General features: G+C 40.3%; 1 protein-coding gene across 1 annotated transcript in view; it reads right to left on the reverse strand.

Annotated features, from left to right (window-relative positions):
- Nucleotides 1-10567: 10567 nt before the first annotated feature.
- Nucleotides 10568-27233, reverse strand: part of CCDC83 (coiled-coil domain containing 83) — a 52620-nt gene continuing 35954 nt past the window's right edge. Inside the window, exons 10-14 of the mRNA XM_010853175.1 lie at nt 25031-25099; nt 19679-19800; nt 15628-15704; nt 14879-15087; nt 10568-10867 (exon numbers count right to left, since the gene is read on the reverse strand). Coding sequence (XP_010851477.1) covers nt 10706-10867; nt 14879-15087; nt 15628-15704; nt 19679-19800; nt 25031-25099 — 639 coding nt within the window. The 3' untranslated portion in view covers nt 10568-10705. The remainder of the gene's footprint in view (nt 10868-14878; nt 15088-15627; nt 15705-19678; nt 19801-25030; nt 25100-27233) is intronic.

Consider the following 27233-nt stretch of genomic DNA (forward strand, 5'->3'; position numbering starts at 1 on the left):
CCTGGCTGGGTGTTCATTGGAAGGACTTATGCTAAAGCTGAAACTCCAGTACTTTGGCCACCTCATGCGAAGAGTTGACTCACTGGAAAAGACTCTGATGCTGGGAGGGATTGGGGGCAGGAGGAGAAGGGGACGACAGAGGATGAGATGGCTGGATGGCATCACTGACTCAATGGACGTGAGTCTGAGTGAACTCCAGGAGTTGGTGATGGACAGGGAGGCCTGGCGTGCTGTGTTTCATGGGGTCGCAAAGAGTCGGACACGACTAAGCGACTGAACTGAACTGAACTTATGGAATCAGGTGCCATGATCTTAGTTTTCTGAATGTTTTCTGAGGCAGCTTCAACAATACTATACTTTGAGGTGGCAACACTGTTTTGAAAACTGCAAGCCCCACAAATCTAACCCTAGGTTTACTTAGGTTGGCAGTTTCAGGTGCCCTCAGATAAAGCAGAATACTTTCTACAGTAATTTGTATGCATGTGTGTTCAATTGCTTCAGTCATGTCTGACTCTTTGTGATCCCATGGACTGTGGCCTGCCAGGCTCCTCTGTCCTTGGGATTCTCCAGGCAAGAACATTGAGTGGGTTGCCATGCCAGGAATCTTCCTGATCTGCCTCTTCCTGACATCCAGGGAATATTCCTAACCCAGAGATCAAGCCTGCATCTCCTGCACTGGCAAGTGGATTTTTTTACTACTGAGTCACCAGGGAAGCCTGAAAGTAGTTTGAGCCCTTTTTAAAATTTGTGACATTTATACAATTTGTAACAATAAATTTATAAAATTTATAAGAATAGATACCTTGAAGCCTTATTTAGTGTCCTGGAAACTACATGGTACTATCGAAAACATTGACTTCAGCGAGGTGAATATTCATGTCAGTCTCTGTTTTTGGATTAGGTTTGGCTGTATGTAATAAAAAGTTCACACTGACAGTGATTCAAATAAGACTTTAATTGGAGTGACCATATTCTCAACTCAAACAGCTAAATGTATCATTATAGGAGCATGGGGATAATAGATTTGAAGGAAAACCAGCAGCAACTATCATAGTCACACATTAACTATTAAAAGAACTGCCAATTTCTTGAACCTTTTCTGCTCAATGACTTTAAAACCCTACCATGTCACATGTTGTAGCTTGAGATCTGAGATATCTTCAAGAGAATTACAGCTTCTAGCTTTAGAATTTAAATATTTCAAAGGAGTTAAATGCAAAAAAAAAAAAAGTTAAAAGCTTATAAAAGGAAAACTAAGCTGATGGAAACTGCTTGTGCTTAGCCAATGTTACAAGGCGTGTTGAAATGTGTACCCAATGTTACAAGGCATGTTGAAATGTGTACCTTCTCACCAGATTTTAGGCCCAGCTGTATCCCACGTTGACATTGTTCCATAAATAGCACAAAAGCCGCAGAGGACACTTTTCAAGTGGCTAGGAGAAAATGACCCGTGCAAAACGACATGGAAGAGGCAAAGAATATCAGAGATCTGAAGTTAATTGCACACTTGAAACCAGAAGCTCAAGTGAGGAGAGACTGCCATGCCTCTGATTTGGTATCTGAGGGCTTGAAGGTAAAAGTGCCTTGCTGGCCTCTTAGTCATGCCGAGGGGAATCCAACAGAGTTCATTTCCATTCCTCTTAGGAAGGGAATGTTGCAAGGCCTAGCATATTTTTATAGCTGAGACTATACAAAAATATGGCCCCAACCCAAGAAGGCAAGAGGTCAGTGAGCTGAGCACAGGATTTGAGGAAGGAAATGCTGACAAAAGCTTTTACTAAGAATCTTTGAGGATATCTGAATCTGCAGTCCTTTGAAACTCGTTTGCTGGCTGGAAATCTGAGAACATTTCCATATGAAGAATTTTTGAGTATCTTGACGGGTTTTTGCCCTTTCGCAGATTGTAAGAACAGAGTGAACTAAAACGTAACCAACCTAAAGAGTCACGGTCCAAAAAGCAGCTTTTCTGGGAACTTGAGCCTCGCAAAGTCACAGGAGTAGGAAATGGAAATACTTAATCGAGTTAAAGTCACTAATGTTTAGAAAGCCTCTGCTGCTCAAGGGCACGGTTCCTTGCGTCTAGTGCAAAAGCCAGTTTTATTCCAAGAAAAATACAGAGAGCTGTTGTGTTGAGATCTAGTAAAGCAAGCATGGATCAAGCAGGCCTTTAACAAACAGCCCTTTACTGCCACAAAAATCCCCTGATCTCCCTGACCCTGAATTGCTCCAGTGTCCAACTCTAGGACTCAGAAACAAAAATGTTACCACTGACCCACAATGCGGAATGCCCTCCCTCCCCCGTACTCAGAAGAATTTTGGAACTGGGTTTACTATTTGTCCCTACAAGCCTGATTAAATCAGCAGATCCAGGGGATGACTTCTTGGAACCCTCACATCAGGGAGTCTCTCTCTCCAGACACCCTGAAACCAGTCCCCTGCTAAAACTGAGTTCCTCTGCTGAATTTCTAGTTACCCGCTCTGTCCAAAACTATTGTATATTCCCTTTCTCATTCCACATTTGCTCTCCCTCAAGACAGAGGAGCTTCAAAGGAAAAGGGAGCCTGTAACTGAGCAGGATCCTAAGAGGCCTTCCCACGACAGACCCTTCCTATGTCTCCCATCTACATCTTGTTTGTAGAAAAACTAGACTCCTAGGCTCTCCCAGAGTCCCAAAGAGTACGAAGAAGTGAGAAAATGCAGAAATAAAGGAGACAGTCAAGCAAGACAAAAGAATAACTGGTCAGGCATTAAACAAAGTCAAGGAACTTTAGCTCCTCTTCAAGGGCTATAGATAATATTCTGAGCCACATCTTTGAGCTGTTTGGCAGGTACTGAAAGTCCTCCCAGATGGAAGAAGTTAACTGCATGTTGACCACAAGCATGTAGAACCCAGACAGGCTGGAACCAGAAGGTTGATAACGTTGATTCCCAATCACCATCCCAACAACCCATCAGAAGAATGTCCACAAGCTGGTCACAAACCCTGCAACCCTGTCCCTCACCCTCTCTTTTAAAACCTTTCCTGAAAGCTATCAGGGAATTTGAGTCTCTTGAGCGTTAGCTGCCCATCTTCCTTGTTTGGCCCTGCAGCTAACACTGTACTTCACTTCATCGCAGCCTAGTGTTAGCAGATTGGCTTTACTGCACCCAGGTGAGTGGACCCAAATTTGGTTTAGTAACAACCTCAGGACAGAGTGGGCCCCTTGCTACAAGCGTTCAGGGCCCAGCTGTCGTCAGAGCTCTGTTGGTGCGTTACAGCATGTGATGGATCAGACACAGGCACTCCCTATGCGCCTTGGATGGATATACTGCAACTGGCAGGCGTCTTGGGCCTTCCTCCCAGAGACTACTATTAAATGTCAGTTATCATTTCACCTGCCATGCATTGCATTTTTACTGTGTGCAGGTTACAGGCACTCTCCGTAGTCCTTGAAACAATCCTCCAATACAGGGATTAGGTTCCATGTAATACGATGAGGAAACCAGGCTTGAAAGAAGTGAAGGTGACAACCCAAGGTTCAAGGCAGCCAGCCTGGTTCCAGAGTGTTTCCCCATACTCCCCCGTCTCTTCACACCTTCTTAATTTCTTCAAACTTATCTCATTCCTGGGCCACAAGAAGTAGCTTATCAGCCTGTTGCTAAAGCTGCCACCACCCAGTCGCTACTTCCCCAATCTTGAAAGGCAACGTAGAAAACTCACATGCTTGTTTACTCTGAAACCTACAAAAAATTCTCCAAAACTCATCTTGTTTCTTTTCCAAACCTACTGCTGTAGGTGTTAAAAATTGAATATTTTGAGTTAAACACAAGCACCCAACCACCTACAATATCCTGTTCTGCCATCTTCCACTTTCCTTTCTTCCTTCTCTGCTGTTAGAGTTCAAGAGTGAGAGCAGGTTGTACCAACCCAGAGAGGCTCCTTTGCCCGTCAGGCACTTTTCCTGGATGAATAACTTGAGGAAAGGGGCAATTTTATTTTGCCTCCCTAATGTCCTATGCAGGAACTTTCTTGGTGGCTCAGTGGTAAAGTATCTGCCTGCAATGAGGGAGACACAGGTTTGATCCCTGAGTCGGGAAGATCCCTTGGAGAAGGGAATGGCAACCCACTCCAGTATTCCTGCCTGGAGAATTCCAAGGACAGAGGAGCCTGGCGGGCTACAGTCCATGGGGTCACAAAGAGTCAGACACGACTGAGCGACTAACATTTCACTTTCTTTTACTAATGTCCTATACACACAGTGCCTGGATGCAAGGGCTCATTTCATAAATGTCTTGTTGAATAGTTAAGAGTGATAGGAATTCACAGGGGGTACAACTTTATTGAGATTTGCTTTGTAATGTAGTCATCTAAGAAAGCTACTACACTAAGCTGTTAAGAGGGAGAAGGCTATGGCACCCCACTCCAGTACTCTTGCCTGGAAAATCCCATGGATGGAGGAGCCTGGTAGACTGCAGTCCATGGGGTCGCTAAGAGTCAGACATGATTGAGTGACTTCACTTTCACTTTCCACTTTCATGCATTGGAGAAGGAAATGGCAACCCACTCCAGCGTTCTTGCCTGGAGAATCCCAGGGACGGAGAAGCCTGGTGGGCTGCAGTCCGTGGGGTCGCGCAGAGTCGGATACAACTGAAGTGACTTAGCAGCAGCAGCAGCAGCAAGCTGTTAAGAATCTGGGTTGTCAGGAAGATCCAAATGTGTTTTAGAGATACCACTATCTGCAAAGTCTAAACACACACACAAATGACATTAACAGAATAAAAGAACATTCTTCCCTTTTTCCAAAGAATGCCTTTTCCACTCTGGCATCTTGGCAGCAAACAGGAGTTTTAGTCATTTGATATTTTCTTCTGATTCAAATTCACATTGTGAAGGAAAAACTGCCACAACTAACAAATTAATGCTGGAATCCTACCATGTTATGCCTGGCTTGTTTTAATAATCTCATGTTCTGAACTTTCCAAGTGTGAGAGAAAAACAATGTCAGTTTCTGCTGACCTACTGAAACCAGTGAGCTGTCACACAGGCTATATTTGTTAGTTACTGGAAGTTCTTTGGTTTGTCCCAGGGGAAAGTCAGTCAGTTTTTTTTTTTTTTTTTCCCTACTTGAGAAATGTAAAGATAAATCTTATCTATAAAAAGTTTACCTTTCTTTTGCAAAAAGAAAATTGGCCAGTTCACTCCATATTGTTATTAACTTTTTCAAGGACATTTCTGTTTCTCTTGACCTTTGAAAGATTGTCCTAACAAAGTATTCTGTCTTCCTGTCAGGAAGCTCTTGCTGCCATTCACTCTGTCAAGTTCATGAAATAGATTGGAATATGGTTATTTAGTGGGATACCTTTTTTTTTTTTAATCTTTTTGAAGTATACAACATATCAGTCTAGCACACAAATCTTAAGTGATGAACGTTTGCAAAGTGAACACATTCATGTTAACTGCCATTCATTAAAATGAGCAGAAAACTCCTTCATATACCCTTCTCATCATTCCTCGCCACAGAAGTAACCACTCTTCTGTCATCAGGGTTAGCATGCTTGTCCTGTTTTTGAATGTTGTGTAAATGAAGTCATACTGGATATGCTCTTTTCTATCTGCCTTCTTTCACTTTGATGTTATGTCTATAAGATTGATCTCTATATTAATAGCTACATATGGAAGTTGTTTATTCTTGCAGTGCTATTTACTCAACTGAGTGAGTATCACAGAATTTACTTACATCTCCTACTGCTGATAGTCATTTGGGTTGTTTCAAGTTTTTGGCAATTATCGGTAAAGCTGTTAGGAACGTTCTTATTCGTGTCTTCTGGTAAGCACAAGCACTTGTTTCTGTTCCATATTACGATAAGAGTGAAATTGCTGGATTGTAATGTGTGTGTATGTGTATGTGTGTGTGTGTGTATGGATACACACACACACACATATATGTTCAGCTTCAATAATTATTGCCAAACATATTCCAAAGTGTTTGTGCCAGTTTATGTTCCTATCACAGACTGTGTGGTGGTAGTGCTCAGTCGTGTCTGACTCTTTGCCATCCCATGGACTGTGGCCCACCCAGCTCCTCTGTCCATGGGATTCTGCAGCCCAGAATACTGGAGTGGGTTGCCATTTCCTTCTCCAGGGCATCTTCCCAACCCAGGGATCAAACCCGCATCTTCTGCATCTCCTGCATTGGCAGGTGGATTCTTTACCACTGAGCCACCTGGGAAGCTTCAACAACCATGAGGAGTTCAGATGTGTATCCTTATCAATATTTACTAATTTCAACTTGACAATTTTAGCCATTCTAGTGGGTGTGTAATATATCGTGGTTTTAATTTGCTTTTCCCTCATTACTAATAGTGTTAATCTCCTTTTTAGTTATTTAGATATACTCTTCTGTGAAGTGTCTGTTCAAGTCTTTTTTTCTGTTGATTTGTTCAAGTTCTTTATATATTTAGGATATGATTTTTTGTTAGATACATATATAGGAAATATATTCTCCCAGTATGTGGCTTGCCTTTTGACTTTTAACAGTGCCATTTAACCAAAAAAGATATTTTTAAAAATTTATTTTTAATTGAAGGATAATTGCTTTACAGAATTTTGTTGTTTCCTGTCAAACATCGCATGAATCAGCCATAGGTAAAAATTCCATAATAAAATGCAATTTATCAATCCTTTTATGAAGAGTTATTTTCTATTATGACTTCTATTTTCCCCAGGAAGGTGGTTAATTTAGGGAGCAGTAGGCTTGGTGGGACCTTGTGGAACATTGCTAAATCCACATTTACACATGTACCAATGTTGTTTAAAATTTCAAGCATAGGTTTTGTGGATCTATTGGATATGCATGGGGGATATGAAGATATTGTTTTATTTTCTACTAAAAGCTTCATTGTTTTACCTTCCATATTTAGGTCTCTGGTCCACTTTGAGCTGATTTTTACTTACAGCAGGAGGTAAGAGTTAAGGTTTATTTTTTGCCATACAGTTGCCTAAGCATCATTTATTATTAATATTAAAAAGACCACACCCCTAACTGAATTATAGTGGTATCTTTGCAGAAATCAAGTGACTGTAAATGTGTGGATTTGTTTCTAGACTCTTTATTCCGTTCCCCTGGACTTATTCTTCATCCTTGGACCCATGGGGTGCTGTCTTAACTAATGAAATGTTATATGAGGCCTTGCAATTTGGTACTGTTAAGTGCTGCAGATTGTTGCTTTTCTTCAAGATTGTCTTGGCTAATGTAGGTCTTTTGCCATGTTATAAATTTCCATAATAATGTCAGAAACAACTTGTTAACTTCTATAAAAAATGCTTTAATTTTGATCTGGATTCACTGAGTCTACAGATCAAATTGGAAAGAACAGGCTTCTTAACTATTTTAAATCTTCCACTTCATGATAATCGTGTATATATTTATTCCATTTAAGTCTTTTATCTCAACAATGTTTGTCTTCAGTATAGAAATTTGGCTTATTTTTCATTATAAGAATTCCTTGATATTTGATGTTTTCATGCTATTATATTTTATTGTTGCCAATTGTTTGTTGCTAGTATAAATACATTAGATCTCTACTGACCTTGTACTCTGTGACCTTGCTAAACTCACTTGTAAATTCTAATAGTTTGTAAAATACTTTGCACTATCTACATACAAAACTTGATATCTATAAGTAAGATAATTTGCTTCTTTATTTCTAATCTCTATGTTTTTAATTTCTTTTTCTTGCCTTTTATTGGATGGGTTAGAACACTTTAGTGTTCAAGTCAACACTGTTGAATACAAGCATGATGATGAACATATATGTCTTGTTCCTGACCTCAGTAGGAAAATGTTTAATATTTCACTATACAGTATTAGCTATAGGTGTTTATTTAAAAAGATACTCCTTGTTTGCTAAGAGCTTTATCATATTGCTTTAAATTTTTATCACAGTCTTGAATTTTAGCAAATGCTGTACCTACTAAGATGATCATATGAGCTGCCACCTATGTTCTGTTCATTATACCCTTAATTTTTTTGTTTTGAGACAACTGTAGATTCACATGCAATTGTAGAAAATAATACAAACAGATCACGCAGGCTTTTTCTCCATTTTCCCTCAAAATAAGCATTTTTTTCAAAATTCAGTATGATGTCACAACCAAAAGACTGACATTGGTCTTGTTCATGTTTCCGCTCTGATTTTTGAATATTAAATCAACCTTGCTTTCTTTATTCATGAAATATTATTTATTATTATATATTGCTAGATTCAATAAACTAATATTTTGTGAATGATTTTGCGTCTATATTCATGAGAGATACTGGCCTTTAATTTTCTTTTCCTGAAATGATGTTGCCAGCTTTTGATATTAGGATTATAGTGACCCCACAGAGTACTTTGGAAGTTGTTTTTTTCTCCATTCTCTCAAAGATTTTATGTATGTTTGATATTATGTCTTTCTGAAATGTTTGGAAAAATTCACCAGTAAAGCAAGCCAGCTGGCTTTGAAAAAATTTAAAATATAGATTTGATTTGTTAAAACAGATCAAGGCCTACTCAGAATTTTTATTTTGTCCTGTTTTTCAACAAATGTTTTCATTTAATGTAAATTGTCAAATTTATTGGGAAAGTTTTTTTTTTCCATAATGTCTGTAATCCTGTAGTGATGTCTCTTTTTTTCCATTTATTTTCTCTATTTTTTGGTTAGTCTTACTGGTGGTTATCAATTTTAATTAACCCTTTTGGCTTTGTTAATTTTCTCTTTTATACATCCAATTTCTATATAATTAATTTCTGCCCTTTATTTCCTTTCTTCTACTTTCTTTAAGTTTATTGTTGCTGCTTTTTTTTTTTAAGATTTTTGAAATAGAGGATTCAAAGATTGAACTTTCAACCTTTCTTATTTTTAATATATAAACTTAAGCTCCAGGAGTTGGTGATAGACAGGGAAGCCTGGCGAGCTGCAGTCCATGGGGTTGCAAAGAGTCGGACATGACCGAGCGACTGAACTGACCTAAGGTTATAAATTTCCCTTTAAACAACACTTACCTGGTGTTACAAGTTTTGATGTCATATTTTTCATTATAATGAAAAGTATTTTTCCTTGTGATTTCTTCTTTAACCTATAGCTTTTTCAGAAGTATCTTGCTTACTTGAAAATTATAGTGTTTTGTTATTGTTGTTGTGTTATTTTCTACCGTGGTCAGAGAACTGTTCCCGCATTTCAACTTTTTGAATATTTGTTGCCACTTACTTTATTTCCCAGGATACAGTCTATTTTTGTAAATATTTTATGTACATTTGAAAAATATGTGCATTCTACAGTTGTTCAACTTTTTAAATCCTTCATGATTTAGGTGTTTTTTTATTTTGTTTTGTTTTTGTCTATTAGTTACTGAGAGAGGTGTGGTAAGATCTTCAAGTCTGACTTGGGATTTGTTTCTGCCTTTTTTGTTTTTTTTATTTTGGTAAAATATACATAGCATAAGGTTTACCATACTGCTTTTTAGTTTGGTAAATTTGGCTTTATATATTTTGAGATTATGTTATTATTTAGAATTGTTATGTCATCCTGATAAATTAATCTGCTTATTATCATGACATATTTTGCTTCATTTTCTCTTTTTCTTAACACTTCTTACCTTAAAGTCTACTTTAATAGTTTAGTCATACGGCCTTCCTTTTGGTTAATGTTTGGTCAATCTATCTGTGGCCTTATATTTAAAATGTGTTTCTTGTAAAAAGCTTTACAAGTAGAACTAGCTTTAAAATGAAATGCCAGTGTCAAATTCAGGTACAGTCAGAGTGTCCTTGCCTTGTGGTACCAGTAACAGGGAAGTAATGATGGCCTTGGAAGGGGACTCAGAAGTTTAAATTTGATATCGCTGATGGGAGATGGACCTCTCTATTTTTTTAAATCCTTTTTTCTCTTTCTGTTTATTTTTGGCTGCATTGGTCTTGGTTGCTGGCTTTTCTTGGCTGGGGGCTGCTCTCTCGTGGCAGTGTGTTGGGCTTCTCGCTGCAGTGTCTTCTCGTTGCAGAGCACCGGCTCAGGCACACGGGCTTCAGTAGTTCTGGTCCAGGGCTCGAGAGCGCAAGCTCAGTGGTTGTGGCACACGGGCCCAATAGCTCCGCAGCCTGTGGGATCCTCCCCAGCCAAGGATCGAACTTGTGTCCCCTGCATTGTGAGGCAGATTCCTAACCACTGGACTACCAGGGAAGCCCTGGACCTCCCTACTGATGGACTATTTCTACAAAACAAACTACCACCCTCAAATGGGTTTCTAAAATGTTTGATATTCATTATAAATCGTGTCAGGGTAAAGAAGAGTGGACTTGAATTGTGGACTGGCTATCATCCAGCACCCTCAAAGGGAAAGATATATAGTCAGCGCTATGCAAACCTCTGAATTTTCCTCAGAAAATCTGTAAATGAACTATTTCATATGGGTATCCTAGATCAATTGGTAAATGTCTAAATGGTAAGCACCCTAGGGGACCACTGTTATGCTCCTGACACTTGAAATATGAAGTGTACTTTCATTTTTATCTCTCGGGCCATGCAAGTAAATGAATAGCTGAATACTCAGAATTTTGATTTTAACTGTAATTATGACCTTTAGAAATATTCACTGCTTTAAAAATGGACCAAAGTGTAAATAAAATGGGCAACTGATACATCTCAGTTCCCCAAAGAAAAGTACAGGAAGTTGTTTTTCACTTTTCAGTTTTAGAGAAAAGACTTCATCATTTTATACGTGATGTGGCTTTCTGGGCTCCTGACATCTTCATAGAATTTGACTGGAGTTTCCTTCTCTTGGAAGTGGATGGGCATTTTCTTGCTCTCCACAGTCATGAGCTTCACTTCCAGGGGGCCCAGGTTTACATAATCCTGCAGTGAACAGACACAGAGGAGACAGGAGAGGTTAGTTAGCAAGTTACCAGCCTTTGGGGGTCAGGTTTTATTTATTATAGTTGGCCTTTATCTGGCAGATTACACTGTATCCTAATTGTCTGAATGCTGTATAACACGTGAAAAATAGGAGCTACTGTAAATAAAAAACTCAGTAAACGCATACACCCACTGGGTCATGGTAGGCAAGATCCCCCAAAGACCAGGCAGCAAGACTAGCAGGCTTGTGTCTTGGGAACTTGGGCCGTGGGTCGGGGTGGCAGGGTGGGGGGAGTTGGGAGGCATCAATAGAGTAGGGAGATATATCCTCTGCAAGCTCTTTAATCGGTAAAATAAAGTATTGGCTGCATTTATATAGCCCTCTGCTGGCCAGGATATAACCACAGCAGAGTTTTATATATTATTTGCGATCAAAGGGAAAGATCTGCTAACATTTTTGACAATGAATATCTTAATACTGAGCAAATCCACATGAGTTTTACACATTTCACAGGATCTACTATAGGTATAAAGCTTACCACATTCTGCCAAACTAAATATAGTTTAACATATCAACAAACAGAATGGGAAGTCTAATTGATATGAAATCCCACAGCTAACCCCAAACTGGGTTGAAACAGCTCCAGCCCTGTTCAGTGCACACCTTCCTTTTGAAAGCTTCTCCAAGTCATACCTCCTCCTTTTGAACTCCTTCAACACTTCAGCAAACCTTTCCCAAGTGCCCACTATGTGCCAGGATGTGTACCAAGTGTTGGGGCACAAGACTGGTCACAGAGACAGATAACAGGTATACGTTCCTCCTGAACAGTAGCCAGTGATTGTCTTACCTGCTTTCTACGCAACACGTGATTTCAAGTAGGGCCTGCCACACGGGCATCTTGAGACTATACTTCTTCCTGTTCTCCCCCCTTTAAATTCTCAAGCATCTAACAAGTACCTGGCATGTTGTGAGGTTATCAATAGACATTTATAAGAATTTAGGAGAATCAAAGAATGGAAAAGGAAGGCGATGTTTTATTTCTCAAAAATGCATATAACTATATTTAACTTTTAAAATACACAATTCTAGAGCTGCAATAAATGCATGAGAGAAGAAAAGCAAATTAATGGAAATGTACCATATATTTCAGAACCATCTAGAGCAGGATTCTGAAGTGAAACCCTATATTAGTCTGCCTGAGCTGCCACAGCAAAATACCATAGGCTGACTGGCTGAAACAGCAGGACTTTATTTCTCACAGTCCTGGAGGCTGGAAGTCCAAGGTCAGGGGGCCAGCATGATTGGGTTCTGGTGAGAGCCCCTTTGCAGACGTCTGCCTTCTCACAGTGTCTCACAGAGCAAAACCTCTTCTTATAAGGTCACAGTCCTATCAAATTAGGACCTTTATGACCTCACATAACCTTAATTACCTCCTAAAGCCCCAATCTCCAGATATAGTCACAATAGGTGTTAGGGTTTTCAACATATGAAATGGAGTGGGAGGCAGGAACACAGTTGAGTCCGTAGCAATACAATGCCATTTCCACCACATCAAAAACTTCCATGGAAAGTAAGAAGGTCTTAGAAGAGAACATAAGCAAAACATTCCCTGACATAAATTGTACCAGTGTTTTCTTAGGTCAGTCTCCCAAGGCAATAGAAATAAAGATGAAAATAAACAAATGGGACTTCAACTTACAAGCTTCTGCACAGCAAAGGAAGCCATAAACAAAACAAAGAGCCTGCAGAATGGGAGAAAATATTTGCAAATGATGTGACTGACAGGGGCTTAATTTCCAAAATATACAAACAGCTCATACAACACGACAACAAAAAAATGAAACAAGCCAATCAAAAAGTGGGCAGAAGACCTAAAGAGACATTTCTCCAAAGAAAAAATACAGATGGTCAATAGACACACGAAAAGATACTCAACAATGTGGATTATTAGAGAAATGCAAATCAAAACTATAACAAGGTACCACCTCATACCAGTCAGAATGGCCATCGTTAAAAAGTCTACAAATAGCAAATGCTGGAGAAGGTGTGGAGAAAAGGGAACCCTCCTACACTGTTGGTAGGAATGCAAATTGGTGCAGCCAATGTGGAAAACAGTATGGAGGTTCCCCAGAAAACTAAAAATAGAATTATCATATGATCTAGCAAATCCCACTCCTGGGCATATATCCAGACAAAACTATAATTCAGAAAGATACATGCACCCCTATGTTCATGGCAGCAATATTAACAATAGTGGAAGACATGGAATCATCCTAAATGTCCATCAACAGAGAAATAGATATAGAAGATGTGGTACATGTATACAATGAAATACTACTCAGCCATGAAAAAGAACAAAATAATACCATTTGCAGCAACATGGATGCAACTAGAGATTATCATATTAACACTAAGTGAAGTAAGTCAGAAAGAGAAAGACAAGTAGCATATGATGTCACTTATACATGGAATCTAAAATAGGACCCAAATGAACCTGCCTATGAAACAGAAACAAAACAAAATCAGGGACATAGAGAATAGACCGGTGGCTGCCAAGCGGGTGAGGGGTGGCAGAGAGGGCAGGAAGGGGAGTTTGGGGTTAGCACATGCAAACTGGTATGTATATAGAATGAATAAAGAACAAGGTCCTACTGTATAGCAAAGGGAACTATATTAATATCCTGTGATAAGCCATAATGGAAAAGAATATGGAAAAGAACATATCTATATCAGTCACATTATTGTACAGCAGCAGTGAACGCAATGTTGTAATTCAACTTTGCTTAAATAAAAAGTGAATTTAGAAAAATAAATTCAATGGATAAAGGCAAAAATAAAAGTAAAAAGGTCTTTCGCTCAACCAAATGGTGTGGAATTTTGGAATTTTGTAGACAGTTGTCCCCTAGCGTGAGGTCACTGTAGCATGCCAGGTGTTCTGAGACCAAGATACGCATGTGGGTTTAAGTGCTATAGAGTCTGGAACCTTAGTCTTTAAATTGTCACTTGATGGCAGCAGGACTGAGTTGTACTTAGTTACAATGGTTTTTATTGACTTATTCAGTTTCTGCTGCTTTCTTAATCACTCTTTTCTCCTATCAGACTTTAAGTTCTAGGAGAACTTTTAAGGTTATCAGTAGTACCAAGAAGGAAAACAGCAAGAGGTGGATATGAAAGTGACTGGAAGGTACCAAGAAGGTTTTAAAATTCAAAGGCTTGTTAATCCAGGTTTTGCCTAATGGTATTATATGGCCATTTGTACTTTCCAAATGGTGACACTGATATACATCCTATCCCATGCTTTTCTTAAAATATGATGCTGACCACCTTCTTTCAAGATGCAGGAGCTATGTTATTTACCCTTTGGGTTGAAATTTGTAGCTACACCAACAGATGGAAAATGATGGACGTGCTGGCATAAGCTTTCCACGTCATAGGAAACATTTGGTCTCTGGGACTGATGGCTTGGGGGAAGCCAGATACCGGAACAAAGGGACGATCAAGGAGACCCGCGTCTGTGAGGAGACCCGTGTGGAGAGGAACTGAGGCCTAAGCTCCGCCAGCATCACCTAGCCAGCCAGGTTGGTGAGCCTCCTCAGAGGTGGGTCTCCCTGCCCAAACCCAGCCTTCAGCCGACACGCGGGTGTGCCTGCTACGGAACTCAAGTGAAGACGGTGCATGGAAGACCTGGCCAAATTCCTAACCAACAGAAGCCTTAAAAGAGAATAAATGGTTATTGTTGTAAACCACTAAGTCTTGAGGTAGTTTATCACGTGGCCCTAGATGTTCTGCCTTATACCATATACTAGTGATGGAGTTCTATCAATACATAGATGTAGCAAGCTGGGCAAAGAGTGAAAATAGTATCTAGCGACTGGCGTGGATGGCGGGCCGCTTTAACTAATAACTTGCAAATAGAATTTTTCAGTATCAGTATTTTCGATTAATTTTCTCCACTAATTAATCAAACAACATTTTCTCTAGCAGTCAAGATGTCTTCTCATGAATCTTACCTTGAAATCCTGCTCATCCTCATACAGTAAGTATTTCATATCAGAGGCCCCAAACTCTATGCTTGAACTCTCTTCTTCATCTATCTTCAGAAGCTGGCCAAATCTGCTGTCCTTGTGACTAAGACGAAAACCACTGCTCCCAAATGAGATGCTTGACACGTCTCTGCTTTTTATGTCTACAGGTTGCGAGTCTGACTTTTCTGGGATGACTGCAAAGAAATTAATTATGTACAGCTTTTGGACAGATAAGAATATGGCGTATACTTTGTGACATTTTGAATTTGAAAGTCCTTTGAGAATCTCCAGGAGGAGACAAATTTGAGAATTAGAAATGTAGAATCAAAGTATCAGAGTGAGAGTGAGTCCCATTGTTTGCAACCGTGTCTAAGGTGCATTTCCCTGTGTCAGCTAATAAGTTAACATGATCGTACGGGCTCTGTGGGTATGTTGGCATTTTGGTTGGTTGGCTGAACTGAACTGCAAACCGTGCTGGTGTAGACATCATCCTGTCCCTCTTCACCAGCTTCCAGTTCATTCACTGTGACACACGGTGACTTCGATTTGAAAACAGGGCTAGGGAAAGGAGATGGGTTGGGTCAGCTCTGCAAGGACAAGAGGAAAGTGGAGGAGCTGGCAGGTATCTACCCTCTGAATCACTCTCGGCTATGAGGTGCCTGTCCGTAATAAGAAGCTCAATAAGTGTTTGCCAAATTAAAAAAAAAAAAATCACCATAACAATAAAATAATACCTTTATGTGTTTCTGACAACTCCAAAGGCACTTCAGGTGGTACTTCCTGCCCAACAGCCTGGGTAAGATACAGTCGCCTAAAAACAAATAAGAAAAGTAGTCTATCAGCCAACAAATGTTGTAGCCCCTGCTCAGGAGTGTCTATCTCTCTGCTGGGGGCTGGAGATGCACAGATGAAAAAGGGGCATTGGGCCCAGTCGGGTGGCAGGCAAGACGACAGCGTTTTATGATGATGGTTGTACCAGGATGGTGATCAGCACAGTGTCAGGAGTGCTGTGGTCTTCCCACGTGGTACAGAAGTGAAGAATCTGCCTACAGATGCAGGAGGTGCAAGAGTGTGGGCTCGATCCCTGGGTCGGGAAGATCCCCTGGAGGAAGAAATGGCTACTGACTCCAGTACTCTTGCCTGGGAATTCCCATGGACAGAGGAACCCGGTGGGCTACAGTCCATGGGGTCAAAAAGACAAGACTGAGCACCTGCACGTGTGTGTGCGCGTGCACACACACACACACACACCCACAAGAAGTGAGAGAAGAAGCACCGGATTTAGTCTTAGGAGGTAAGGAAAGGTTTCCAGGAGGAGATGACACCTGAGTCGAGTCCTGAAACACCAAGAGATATTTGCCAAGGAAGAGCTTGGGGTAGGGGGTGCATCCCATGATAAGGGAATAAGAGACAAAGTCCAAGAAACGAGAGTGATCACAACAGCAGTTACATCACTGTTGCAGGAATCCAGATGAGGAATGACAGTGGCCAGCATGGGATGGATTTGAAAAAAAAAAAAAAAAGGAAAAGACTCGACAGCGAGCAGTAGGAATCCAAGATGGCATCACGGTCCTGGCTTTCACTGAGTGGCGTGCTCCAGCTACAAGCCGGTGAGTTACACGTGTGCAGTCGCAGCTCTCTGTGCTGCAGAGGCCCGTGGAGTTTTCTGTCAGAAGACACGATACCTTGAAAGCTGTGTGTGGCATTTCCATGAAGTTTGCCTGAAGACAGCATGAACCAAGTGACCCTTGCAGATACGCTAACAACCTTTCATGCTCAGCCAGCCAGCATCCTGAGTGAATCCCCTGGATTACAGGCTGTTAGTTTCTTAAAGCACACAAAGTGTCATCCGAGATGCTTACAGCTCCAACAAATCATGTCACTACATATACTAGTTATCTCTTAAAACCTCCTTAAGACTTGGTGAAGGTGTGTCTCGGTGAAGCTCTGGTCTACAGGTGGTCAAGTCTGAGGCCACAGAGTTCTCTTCTTCCCTGGCTTTGGCCTCCTGCATGACTAAGATCTTACTAAACACTGTGACCTTCACGAGTCTGGCTTCTCTCTTAATCACGGGTTTCTCGTCACCTTTGGAACACCGCAGCGCAGCAGCGCTTGGTATTTGACGGTGTGGAAAACATTTTAAAGAAGGCCATCATATGAGACTGGTGTTAGATAGATTTGAGGTACTGGTTCCCCTAGACTCAGCTCTGTGGCACTGAGGTCCCTGGGCAGTCACCTCTAGCTTACTCATCTCATCTAATGTTGCAAACAAATCCTGCAATGCCTTATTGGAGTCATGAAGGAAAGCATTGAGGGAGGTCTGATGGGAAATAGAGGATTAATAACTCTATTAGCTAGAATACCCGATTCTTCATACAAATAGGAAAGAAGACAACTTTTTACACGTTCACTGGGTAGAGTTCATGTCTATTTCTCAACTAGAATAGACAGGACTCAATTCTCAACAAAGAAGTGGAATGAACAGTTGTCATAAATTACATACTATATATTATTTTGACTTGAAAACGGGTACAGTAAAAGTTCCTGAGGAACTCAACACTTTTCCTTCTGGATTAGCAGCGTAACAGATAACTAAGGGTTTGCACATATCTCTGTTTCTGTATGTGGTCTTTCTAAAATGTCCTAAACACTTGTCTAAAAGGAATTTACAGTCTAGGAGGGAAGCAGATGTTAAGTAAGTAATCACTAGTGTGATAAATGCTGGTTACAAAGGAGAAGTTCAGGGTGTCCTGGAGGCATATACCAGGCACGTTTTAAAAACACAGTCTGTGTTGTTTCTTTCCCCTCAGATGGATTTTGACTTCATCTCTCCCAGCTCTGAAGCAAGACTAAGCGTTCATGTCTCCCACTAAAGAAAGCCAGCCCACAAAGCTCGGATGAACACTGTGGGTTTTACCGAAGATTTCCGTGAGGGAAGCTAGAGGACACGGCTAAATGACATCACAGCAAAGCACACAACTCCATGAAAACCCTCTTTACAACTTTCTCATCTCCCTTCCTGCCCTTGCCAAACTCTCTGTATCCCGGGAAGGAATTCCCTTTTATTATAATGAGCATTTCACCTGCACATCAGCACTGAATCAGGAACAACAGACCAAGCTGACCGAAGCAGGAAGTGAGGTCAGCAGTTTACAGGGTAGCTCTTTCTGGAGGTTTGTGTGGTTTGGAAGAGAGAAAAAGAGCACAGCGGGCAACAGGTGGAGCGGTGGTTAGAAGACCTGGCTGGCAGAGATGCGTGATTACAAAGAGATGAGGCAGCAGGTGCTATGCGGCAGAGGCCGTCTGGGTGTGGAACTGGAGAGGTGTCATTGGGAGGGATGCTGGCAAAAGACAGCATTGCCCCTGGGGGGACAGTGAGGCCCCCCCCCCGCCCCCTAGGGACTCTTAAGGGCATCAGCTCAAGAGATGGATGTGCAAGAGTCCTGTAGGAAGCCAGTTCATTCAGCCCAATGGCCCACTTAGCCTACTGGTACCTGCCGCCCGGGGGCAGCACACAGATTGTGGAAGGGAGCAGGTGACTCTTCCTCTGTCCTGCCCACCCAGAGTTCAGGCTATAAAGTCAGCCTACTGTCTCCCAACTTCTCCAGTCTTGTATCTTGACACCCATCATTTAGCTCAGCAAAAACAAAACCAAAATCCCACAACTTAACCCATATCCACCCTTCCTGGAACACATTAGGAAGTTTGCCATCAATAAATACTTTACTGGGGCTCAAACAGTACTTTTTCCATGCCACACAAACAACAGAACCACTTGGATGTAAATGTTTTCCTGGGCCTTCCACCGTGTTGAACTTCTCTGCCCAGACCCAGATATTTTTCTCCCATCTTGCACATATACACCCTACATTTGAGTGGTTTAATTCCTCTTTCTAAGCATGTTTTTGTTCAAATTATGAATGCCACTTTGCTTTAATTCCATATTGTATGTGTGCTCAGTCACTCAGTTATCGACTCCTTGAGGCCCCACAGGCTGTAGACTGCCAGTCTCCTCTGCCCATGGAATTTTTCAGGCAAGAATACTGGAGTGCGTTGCCATTTCCTCCTCCAGGGGATCTTCCCAATTCAGGGACTGAACCCACATCTCTTGCGTCTCCTGCATTGGCAGGTGGAGTCTTGACCACAAACACCACCTGGGAAGTCCAATTCCATATTCCAGGGCTCTGATTTTCCATCAAGATTGGTATATTAAGACTTACTTTGTCAGATAAGAAAAAGCGGTAATCTAAAATGCAAAGCCATATATATACACATTTGATTTCACTTACGCAGGAATAAATGTGACTTGGAATGCCAGGCTATTTTCTACACCCAGAAAGTAGTTTGGCTCTTTCACTAACTGTCAGAGGAAACCGTTCTATAGTCTACAAGGTAACCTGAAGTCCCAGACACCTCCAGAAAGCGCCCACAAGCTTGATCACTCCCTCCTCCTGTGCTCCGGCTTTGCACCCGCACTTCTTCTGCTGCATTATTATGCATTTATTTTTATGCCCAATTCCCCTGCTGGCCCAGAGGTTTCTGAAGGACAGCAGTTGTGATATTCATATTAAGTGTTTGCTATTATGAACACAGTGCAGTGTTAGAAAAAGCAAGTCAAAGTTTGCCTTGTAGCAACGGTCAATTGTGATAAACTTATAGTTTCCCCATGGCCATTTTGTGAGTGTCTTTCTTTTCAACTGTTAAAGAACTGTCATCTTAAAAAAAATAACTTTTTACAGATCCAGATGTTTAAAAAAATATTTCTAGCTACGTAATGACTCTCACCTGGGTATCTTGAGATCCACAAGTCTGCAGTTGAATAGCTGATCAATAAGCACCAAATTTTCTTCTTCCAGCTCATGAATAGCATTTTCCAGTTCTTCCACTTCCTTCCTGTGATTTGCAATCTATTCTCAGGAAAAGGAGAATGGATGTTAGTTTTCCACAAGAAATTTAACTTTAAAAAATGTTGATGGAGAGGAAGATCTATCCTGTATTATTTATTACTGTGTTTGCTCTAAGAAGGAAGGGATGGGACGGACTTCATTCCAAGTCATTTTAGGCAGAACTTGGTTTCCTGGTTAGGCAGTTATTAGTGAATGGCAAGAATTTCCTTTCCTACTCTTCAGGAACATCACTGGATTTATGTGCGCTGGAGGCAGAGATAAATAAGAAAATAAGACTAATTTATCAGTCTTGCATTAGTACTTAAATGAGGCTCTATCAAAGGTTAATGATAAACAACAGAATGAAAATTAATAGCACTGGAAAGAAATATTATGGCATTTAAAAAAGAGAAGTACAAGCCCAGGAGTCCTTTCTATCAACCTCTGTATGACAACTATATTCTCTCTGAATGTGCTGGAGTCATTCTGAGAAATATCAGATGGCTGAGATGTTAATCATTCACTCATGAAATTGTACTGTATACCTACAATGCATCAAAACTATAGTGCACTTTGGGAACAAAGGATCAACAAGACACAATAACCTTCAGGGGTCTCTTAGCTTAATGGGAAGGAGAGTGACAGCAACAGAAGACAGCATGATGAAATCTAATAATGGAAGCCATCCAGGTGCGGTGGGAGGAGGGCAAGTTTCACCCTACGTCTGCCAGGTGTCGGGGGGTGAAGGAGAATTAATGGAAGAGATGACCTCCATTCTGGATCTTGAAGGCAAAGAAGGGATTCTCTAGCCAGACGAGAGGATATATTCTAGGCAGAAGGAACCACACGTATTAGGCACCACTGTTTTGCTGTGAATAGAAACAAAACGGGTATGGGGACAAGTAGGAGAGGAACTGCACAAATACGGGAGCCAAATAATGTGAAGAGGTCTGATTTTTATCTTGCAGGTTAGACAGTAGGTCCATTCACAGACATAGCAGGGTTAATTAACTTTAACTGCAGAAATGTGGCCAACTCAAACACGAACACAACTTGCTGGTTCTGTTGATAGAGTTCCCATCAATCTTTAGGAAATGTATTTTGATAATTTTTTGTCTAAAGAAGGCTTGATCATGGGGAGAATATATAGAAGAATGTTACTAGATAGAACCCCCAACTTACCTCTCTGCCCCCCAAAACTTCATGAGCTATGCAGGTGCTGGATTGAGTGGTGCTAATGGGTAGAAGTCAGGGTAATACCAGAATTAAGAGTATAAAATATAAAGTGATCAGCTGGTAAGAATGATAGAAAGATAGCTGGGAAAGGTACTGTGTCTCTTGAGGGAACATGATGAAATAAGAAAGGCACAGGGGAGGGATATGCATTATCTCTTATTAGGAGTTGCCAAGAGTGTAACTGAGATGAATACTTAGAAAGAGATGACTAACACATTTTTGATTTGCAGTTGAAGTTACTATATTTTGGAAGCATTCAGTATATTACCACATGCATATCTCTTTCACATAAGTCATTTATTAAATGCCTGAATTCTTACTAGGGGTAAATTCTTGCTTGAGGTAGACGGATACAAAATTCAATAAAGCATGGTTTCTTCCCTCAAAATAGGAAAGAAATCTACAAATCCAGTGAACAAATACATAAACAATTATAAAACAATACCAGTGTCATAGAAAAGGCTTAAAGTGAAAAGAACAGCATCCTGACCAATTTCACGAGACAATTTAAGTCCATAACTCTACATTACCAAGTTAGCGGTTGGTGTTTTAGGATCTCATATTTTATGAGATTATCAGCTTGATTACAAGCCTGAATGCCTTAAGGAAAAAATTATAATTTTCAAATGTCAAAGGATGAGAAAGAAATTAGAGGTTGTAAAAGAAGGAATGAATAGAATGTTTGGAAAAATTTGACCTCAGGGCTTGGCATAGCTGGGAGGCAGCATGCAGTTCTCGGTCTTCTGGCAAGCAGGGAATGAGGGCCCTCTGGGGGAGTTAAGTCCAATCTTTCAAGCTACAGATAACCTGTGATATCCCTTATGCCTTTAGAGTACTAAGTAAGGTTCTCAATTGTCTCCCTCTCAATCTTCTGAAATGTTAGGGAAATGAAAACAAATTCCCTTTTTACAGCCATGTCAATACCTTTAGATTCGGCAGTAAGGGTCTTAACTGGTGGCTCAGATGGTAAAGAATCCACCTGCAAAGCAGGAGACCCAGGTTTCATTCCTGGGTTGGAAAGATTCTCTGGAGAATGAAATGGCAACCCACTCCAGTACTCTTGCCTGCAGAATCCCATGGATGGAGGAGCCTGGTGGGCTACAGTCCATGGGGTGGCAAAGAGTAAGACACAACTGAACGACTAACACTATCACACTTTTTCTGGGGTAAGAAGCCCCTGCTTCTCCCCAGATACCCAAGAAATGTACTTAAGAAATCGGAAAGGAATAACTCAGGTGCCTAGGATCCTGATTAAAATGTCTGCTCTTAAAATTTTCCCCTGCAAGAACCAAGTTAGCTTTACGCCTCCTCACATTTGAAACTTCGATTACTAACCTCTTTGAATCTGTCTAGTGTTTCCAGCTTTCCATTTGTTAAGTTAGTTCAAGTTATTTGGAAATTTGAATTTTCTTCATTTTTCTAATAAGCATGCTAAATAAACCCGGATAATAAAAGCCATTTAATGAGACCTAATATCCCTCCCAGAGATCTAAGCTTTTTGGTTATTGTTGAAGAATAACATGTTGAAATAATAATATATTTCAACAATAATATTGTTGAAAATGGAGAAATATTTGGGGGAGTTCCAGTGTTAAATATCCCTTGTTATTCATTCTTAACTTTCTTCAAAGTAATTAGCATACATTGTTCTATTTCCAGGCAATTTTTAATTCCTGTGATAGTACTTATAATCAGAAATGGTTTTAATTAATTTTGTGAGTAAATTTAATAACAGTATAATGAATATTTATTGAGATAAGGAGAAATTAAATATATTGAATTTCTTTAAAATGATTTTGTTCTTGATTAATGAGCTCTTTTTGCTCATGATTAAATTAAACTTGACATCTTTCTGTCTTTTATTTCCACTGAATTATGAAAATTAAAAAATAAAACAAAACAAAATGTAATTTGTGGCTTTAGTAGAAAGGACCAAGGCACCAGTCTTTCTTATCAGTCATATATACATTTTTGTAGTCATTTTCTCTGAACCTAATGTCTATGGTATCTTAACAGAATTTAAGATCTGAATTGTTAAATTATTATTACTGGGATCATACTGTTATATTTAATAAAAGTATAAGAACTAAGTTCCTCTATAATATTCTTTAACTGTTGAGCTCACCTTGAGTTTGTTTAAATTAATACTTATTTTTTTAAAATTGAGGATTCATCTTGATTAGTTTTGGAAATAGTATGAATTCCTACTCACCATGACTTTATAAAGGCAACTTTAAGATAATTGTCAATATCACAGAAAGCATATTTATTTAAAAAATTTTTGTTTGTTAGACTCACCAACTCTATTCAGTCAAATTAGAGCAAGGAAAATAGAAATGAAGCTGATGGTGACAATTTTACCTTGGGTGTCTGAGCAGATGGTGAAAAAGGAAATGCAGGAAAAGACGATCTAAGAAGAAATTTAATAAATTTCAGGTGCGTTGAGTTTGAAGTACCTATGTGACATCCATGTGGAAATATTCGGTTATTGAATTGTATGAACTATTTGTATATTTTGGAAATTAAGTCCTTGATGTTTGTATCATTTGCAAATACTTTTCTCTCAGTCCATAGGTTGTTCTTTCATTTTGTTTGTGGTTTCCTTTACTGTGTGAAAGTTTTTAGGTTTGATTAGATCTCATTTGTTCATTTTTGCTTTAATTTTTATTGTCTTGGCAGACTGACCTAAGAAAATATTGCTATGATTTATGTCAGAGAACATTTCATCTGTGTTCTCTCCTAGGAGTTTTAGGGCATCATATTTAGTCTTACATTTAGCTATTTTGAGTTTAATTTTGTGTATGGTATGAGGGAGTGTTCTAACTTCATTGATTCACATGCAGCTGCCCAGCTTTTACAACACCGCTTGAAGAGACTCTCTTTTCCCCAATGTATATCTTGCCTTTGTTGAAGATTAATTGACCATAGGTATGCAGGTTTATTTCTGGGCTCTCTACTCTGCTGCATCAATTCACATGTCTGATTTTGCCCTAGCCATGCTATTTTGATTACTGTAGCTTTGTAGAATTCTCTGAAGTCTGGGAGGGTTATGCCTCCTGCTTTGCTCTTTTTCCTCAGGACTGTTTTGGCAAGTCTGGGTCTCTTATGTAATTTTAGGATTATTTGTTCCAGTTTTGTGAAAAATGTCATGGGTAAGTTGATAGGGATGGCATTAAGTTTGTAGATTGCTTTGGGTACTATGGCCATTTTAACAATATTAATTCTTCTAATCCAAGAGCATATAGGACATCTTTCCATTTCTCTGAATCATCTTCAGTTTCCTTTATCAATGTTTTGTAGTTCTCAGCATGTCTTCCACCTCCTTTATGAAGTTTATTCCTATGAGCTATTTTAAAAATGTGATTCTAAAAGACATTGACTGTTTGCGTTCCCTTTCTGATATTTCATTGCTAGTGTAAAGAAATACAACTTTGTTATAAAGAAATACAACATTGTTGTAAAGAAATACAACATTGTTAGTGTAAAGAAATCCCTGTGTGTTAATTCTTGTATCCCACTACCTTGTTGAATTAGTCTATCAATTCTAGCAGTTTCTGTGTGTAGTCTTTAGGGTTTTCTATATACAGTGTCATGTCATCTGCATATAATGACAGTTTTACCTCTTCCATACCAGTTTGAATACCTGAAGAGACAATTTAAAACCGAAGAGAATGAGGTTAGAATGATCCTCCAGCCTTGCTTCCATCAGTTGGGAGCAAATAGGGTTCAGAGGAAGGCCGGGTCAGTTTTAGAATATCAAGAAGTTTTAGACACTTGAGTGTATTGTATGAAAATTGTGACACCAAAATTGACTTCTGGTTATTATTGAAAACATTTATGGTGTTCATTGAGTGACAGCTTGTAATAATATTAGGGCTCCACTTGAATTTCACTTTACCTCGGTGACTCACATATCCATGATTTCCCCATGACTTCAGCTCATAAATAAAAGTCATTTCCGGTTCAGAAAAATGAGAAAGAAGAAATTGTTTTCCTTTTTTAAAATTCCACTTACCTCTTTTTTGAGCCAGTCATTCTCCCAGATCTCTCGATAGCTGCCCTTGTCAATGAACCTTAGAGCATTCTAAAAAAAAAAAAGATTTTTTTCCCTGTATTAAAGAAGTGCTGCCACAAAGCATTTCACATTTTTTTTTAGCAATGATGATATGCAATCAACTTATCTGAACATTTAAAATCATGGTTTACAGTAACTTTGGAAATATGCCTAAAAACATTGGGTCCCATTGTTCTTTATTATCCTATTGTGCTATTTTTCCTGATTTAGATTGCCTAACACGACTGAGCGACTTCACTTTCACTTTCCACTTCCAGGCACTGAAGGAAATGGCAACCCACTCCAGTATTCTTGCCTGGAGAATCCCAGGGACAGGGGAGCCTGGTGGGCTTCCGTCTATGGGGTTGCACAGAGTCGGACACGACTGAAGCAACTTAGTAGTAGTAGTAACATAGATGATTGAAAGAACTGGACGGACGGTGGTTGTCCAATCAATTTGGCCGCTAGTGTGACTAAATCTGACTGCCGTGATGAAATCAATCATGAAGTGACCTGCTTCACTGTTAAAATGTTTGAATTAATTTTATGTATTCATTTTGGCTGTGCCGGGTCTTCGTCGCTGCTGGGGCTCTCCTCTGGTTGTGGCCTGTAAGCTTCTCACTGTCGTGGCTTCTCTGGTCGTGGAGACAGGCTCCAGAACGTGCCGACTTCAGTAGCAGCAGCGCCGGGCTGTGGAGCACAGGCTCAGGCATAGTTGCTCCACCGCACATGGGATCTTCTCAGATCAAGGATCGAACCCACGTTTCCTGCATTGGCGGGTGGACTTTTCACCAACAGGGAAGCCCTGTTCCACCATTAAGATGGCTAAACTGCAGTGATCAAACTTTCTTCAAGTTTATGGTCACAGGCATAACTTAACATGTAGCAAGAGCAAAGATAGATGATATAACTGCCTTCTAAATCTGAAACATTTCTGCAGGTCAATAGCAACAATTTACCTATTTATAAACCTAATAGCAAATAGTTGCAGGTTAGCAGGCAATAGCACCCCACTCCAGAACTCTTGCCTGGAGAGTCCCATGGACGGAGGAGCCTGGTGGGCTGCAGTCCATGGGGTTGCTGAAAGTCCGATACGACTGAGTGACTTGAGTGACTTCACTTTCACTTTTCACTTTCATGCATTGGAGAAGGAAATGGCAGCCCACTCCAGTGTTCCGATCTAGAGAATCCCAGGGACAGGGGAGCCTGGTGGGCTGTCGTCTATGGGGTCACACAGAGTCAGACACGACTGAAGCAACTTAGCAGCAGTAGCAGCAGGCTGTAGCTAGGTCATCTCCTGGAGAAAACCATTTTAAATGAAGCAAACAGGGAAAGCCTTACTTTATCAGTAGGATCATAAGATGTAATTTCATTTCAGTTACTAAAATATTTACAGTTTCACCCAAAGGAATTTTATAGTGGACAACAGTTCACGTTTATATGTGAGGTACTTTTATATGGATGAAAGTGAAAGTGTTAGTTGCTCAGTCGTGTCTGACTCTTTGCGACCCCATGGACTATAGCCCACCAGGCTCCTCTGTCCATGGGATGCTCCAGGCAAGAATACTGGAATGGGTTGCCATTCCCTTCTCCAGGGGATCTTCCTGACCCAGGGATTGAACCCCAGTCTCTCCCACATTGCAGGCAGATTCTTTACCGTCTGAACCACCAGGATACCACACGACAAAGTAACTGAAGGATACAACCAAAAGAAGAGAAACTGAGAAAAATATTCTGCCTCATAAACATGGATTGAAAGAATTTAAAACTATCAGATCAGATCAGTCGCTCAGTCGTGTGTGACTCTTTGCGGCCCCATGAATCGCAGCATGCCAGGGCTCCCTGTCCATCACCAACTCCAAGAGTTCACTGAGACTCACGTCCATCGAGTCAGTGATGCCATCCAGCCATCTCATCCTCTGTCGTCCCCTTCTCCTCCTGCCCCCAATCCCTCCCAGCATCAGAGTCTTTTCCAATGAGTCAACTCTTTGCATGAGGTGGCCAAAGTACTGGAGTTTCAGCTTTAGCATCATTCCTTCCAAAGAAATCCCAGGGCTGATCTCCTTCAGAATGGACTGGTTGGATCTCCTTGCAGTCCAAGGGACTCTCAAGAGTCTTCTCCAACACCACAGTTCAAAAGCATCAATTCTTCGGCACGCAGCCT

This window comes from Bison bison, unplaced genomic scaffold (assembly GCF_000754665.1).
Source record: "Bison bison bison isolate TAMUID 2011002044 unplaced genomic scaffold, Bison_UMD1.0 scf7180017864324, whole genome shotgun sequence".
In the NCBI taxonomy this organism is placed as follows: Eukaryota; Metazoa; Chordata; class Mammalia; order Artiodactyla; family Bovidae; genus Bison; species Bison bison.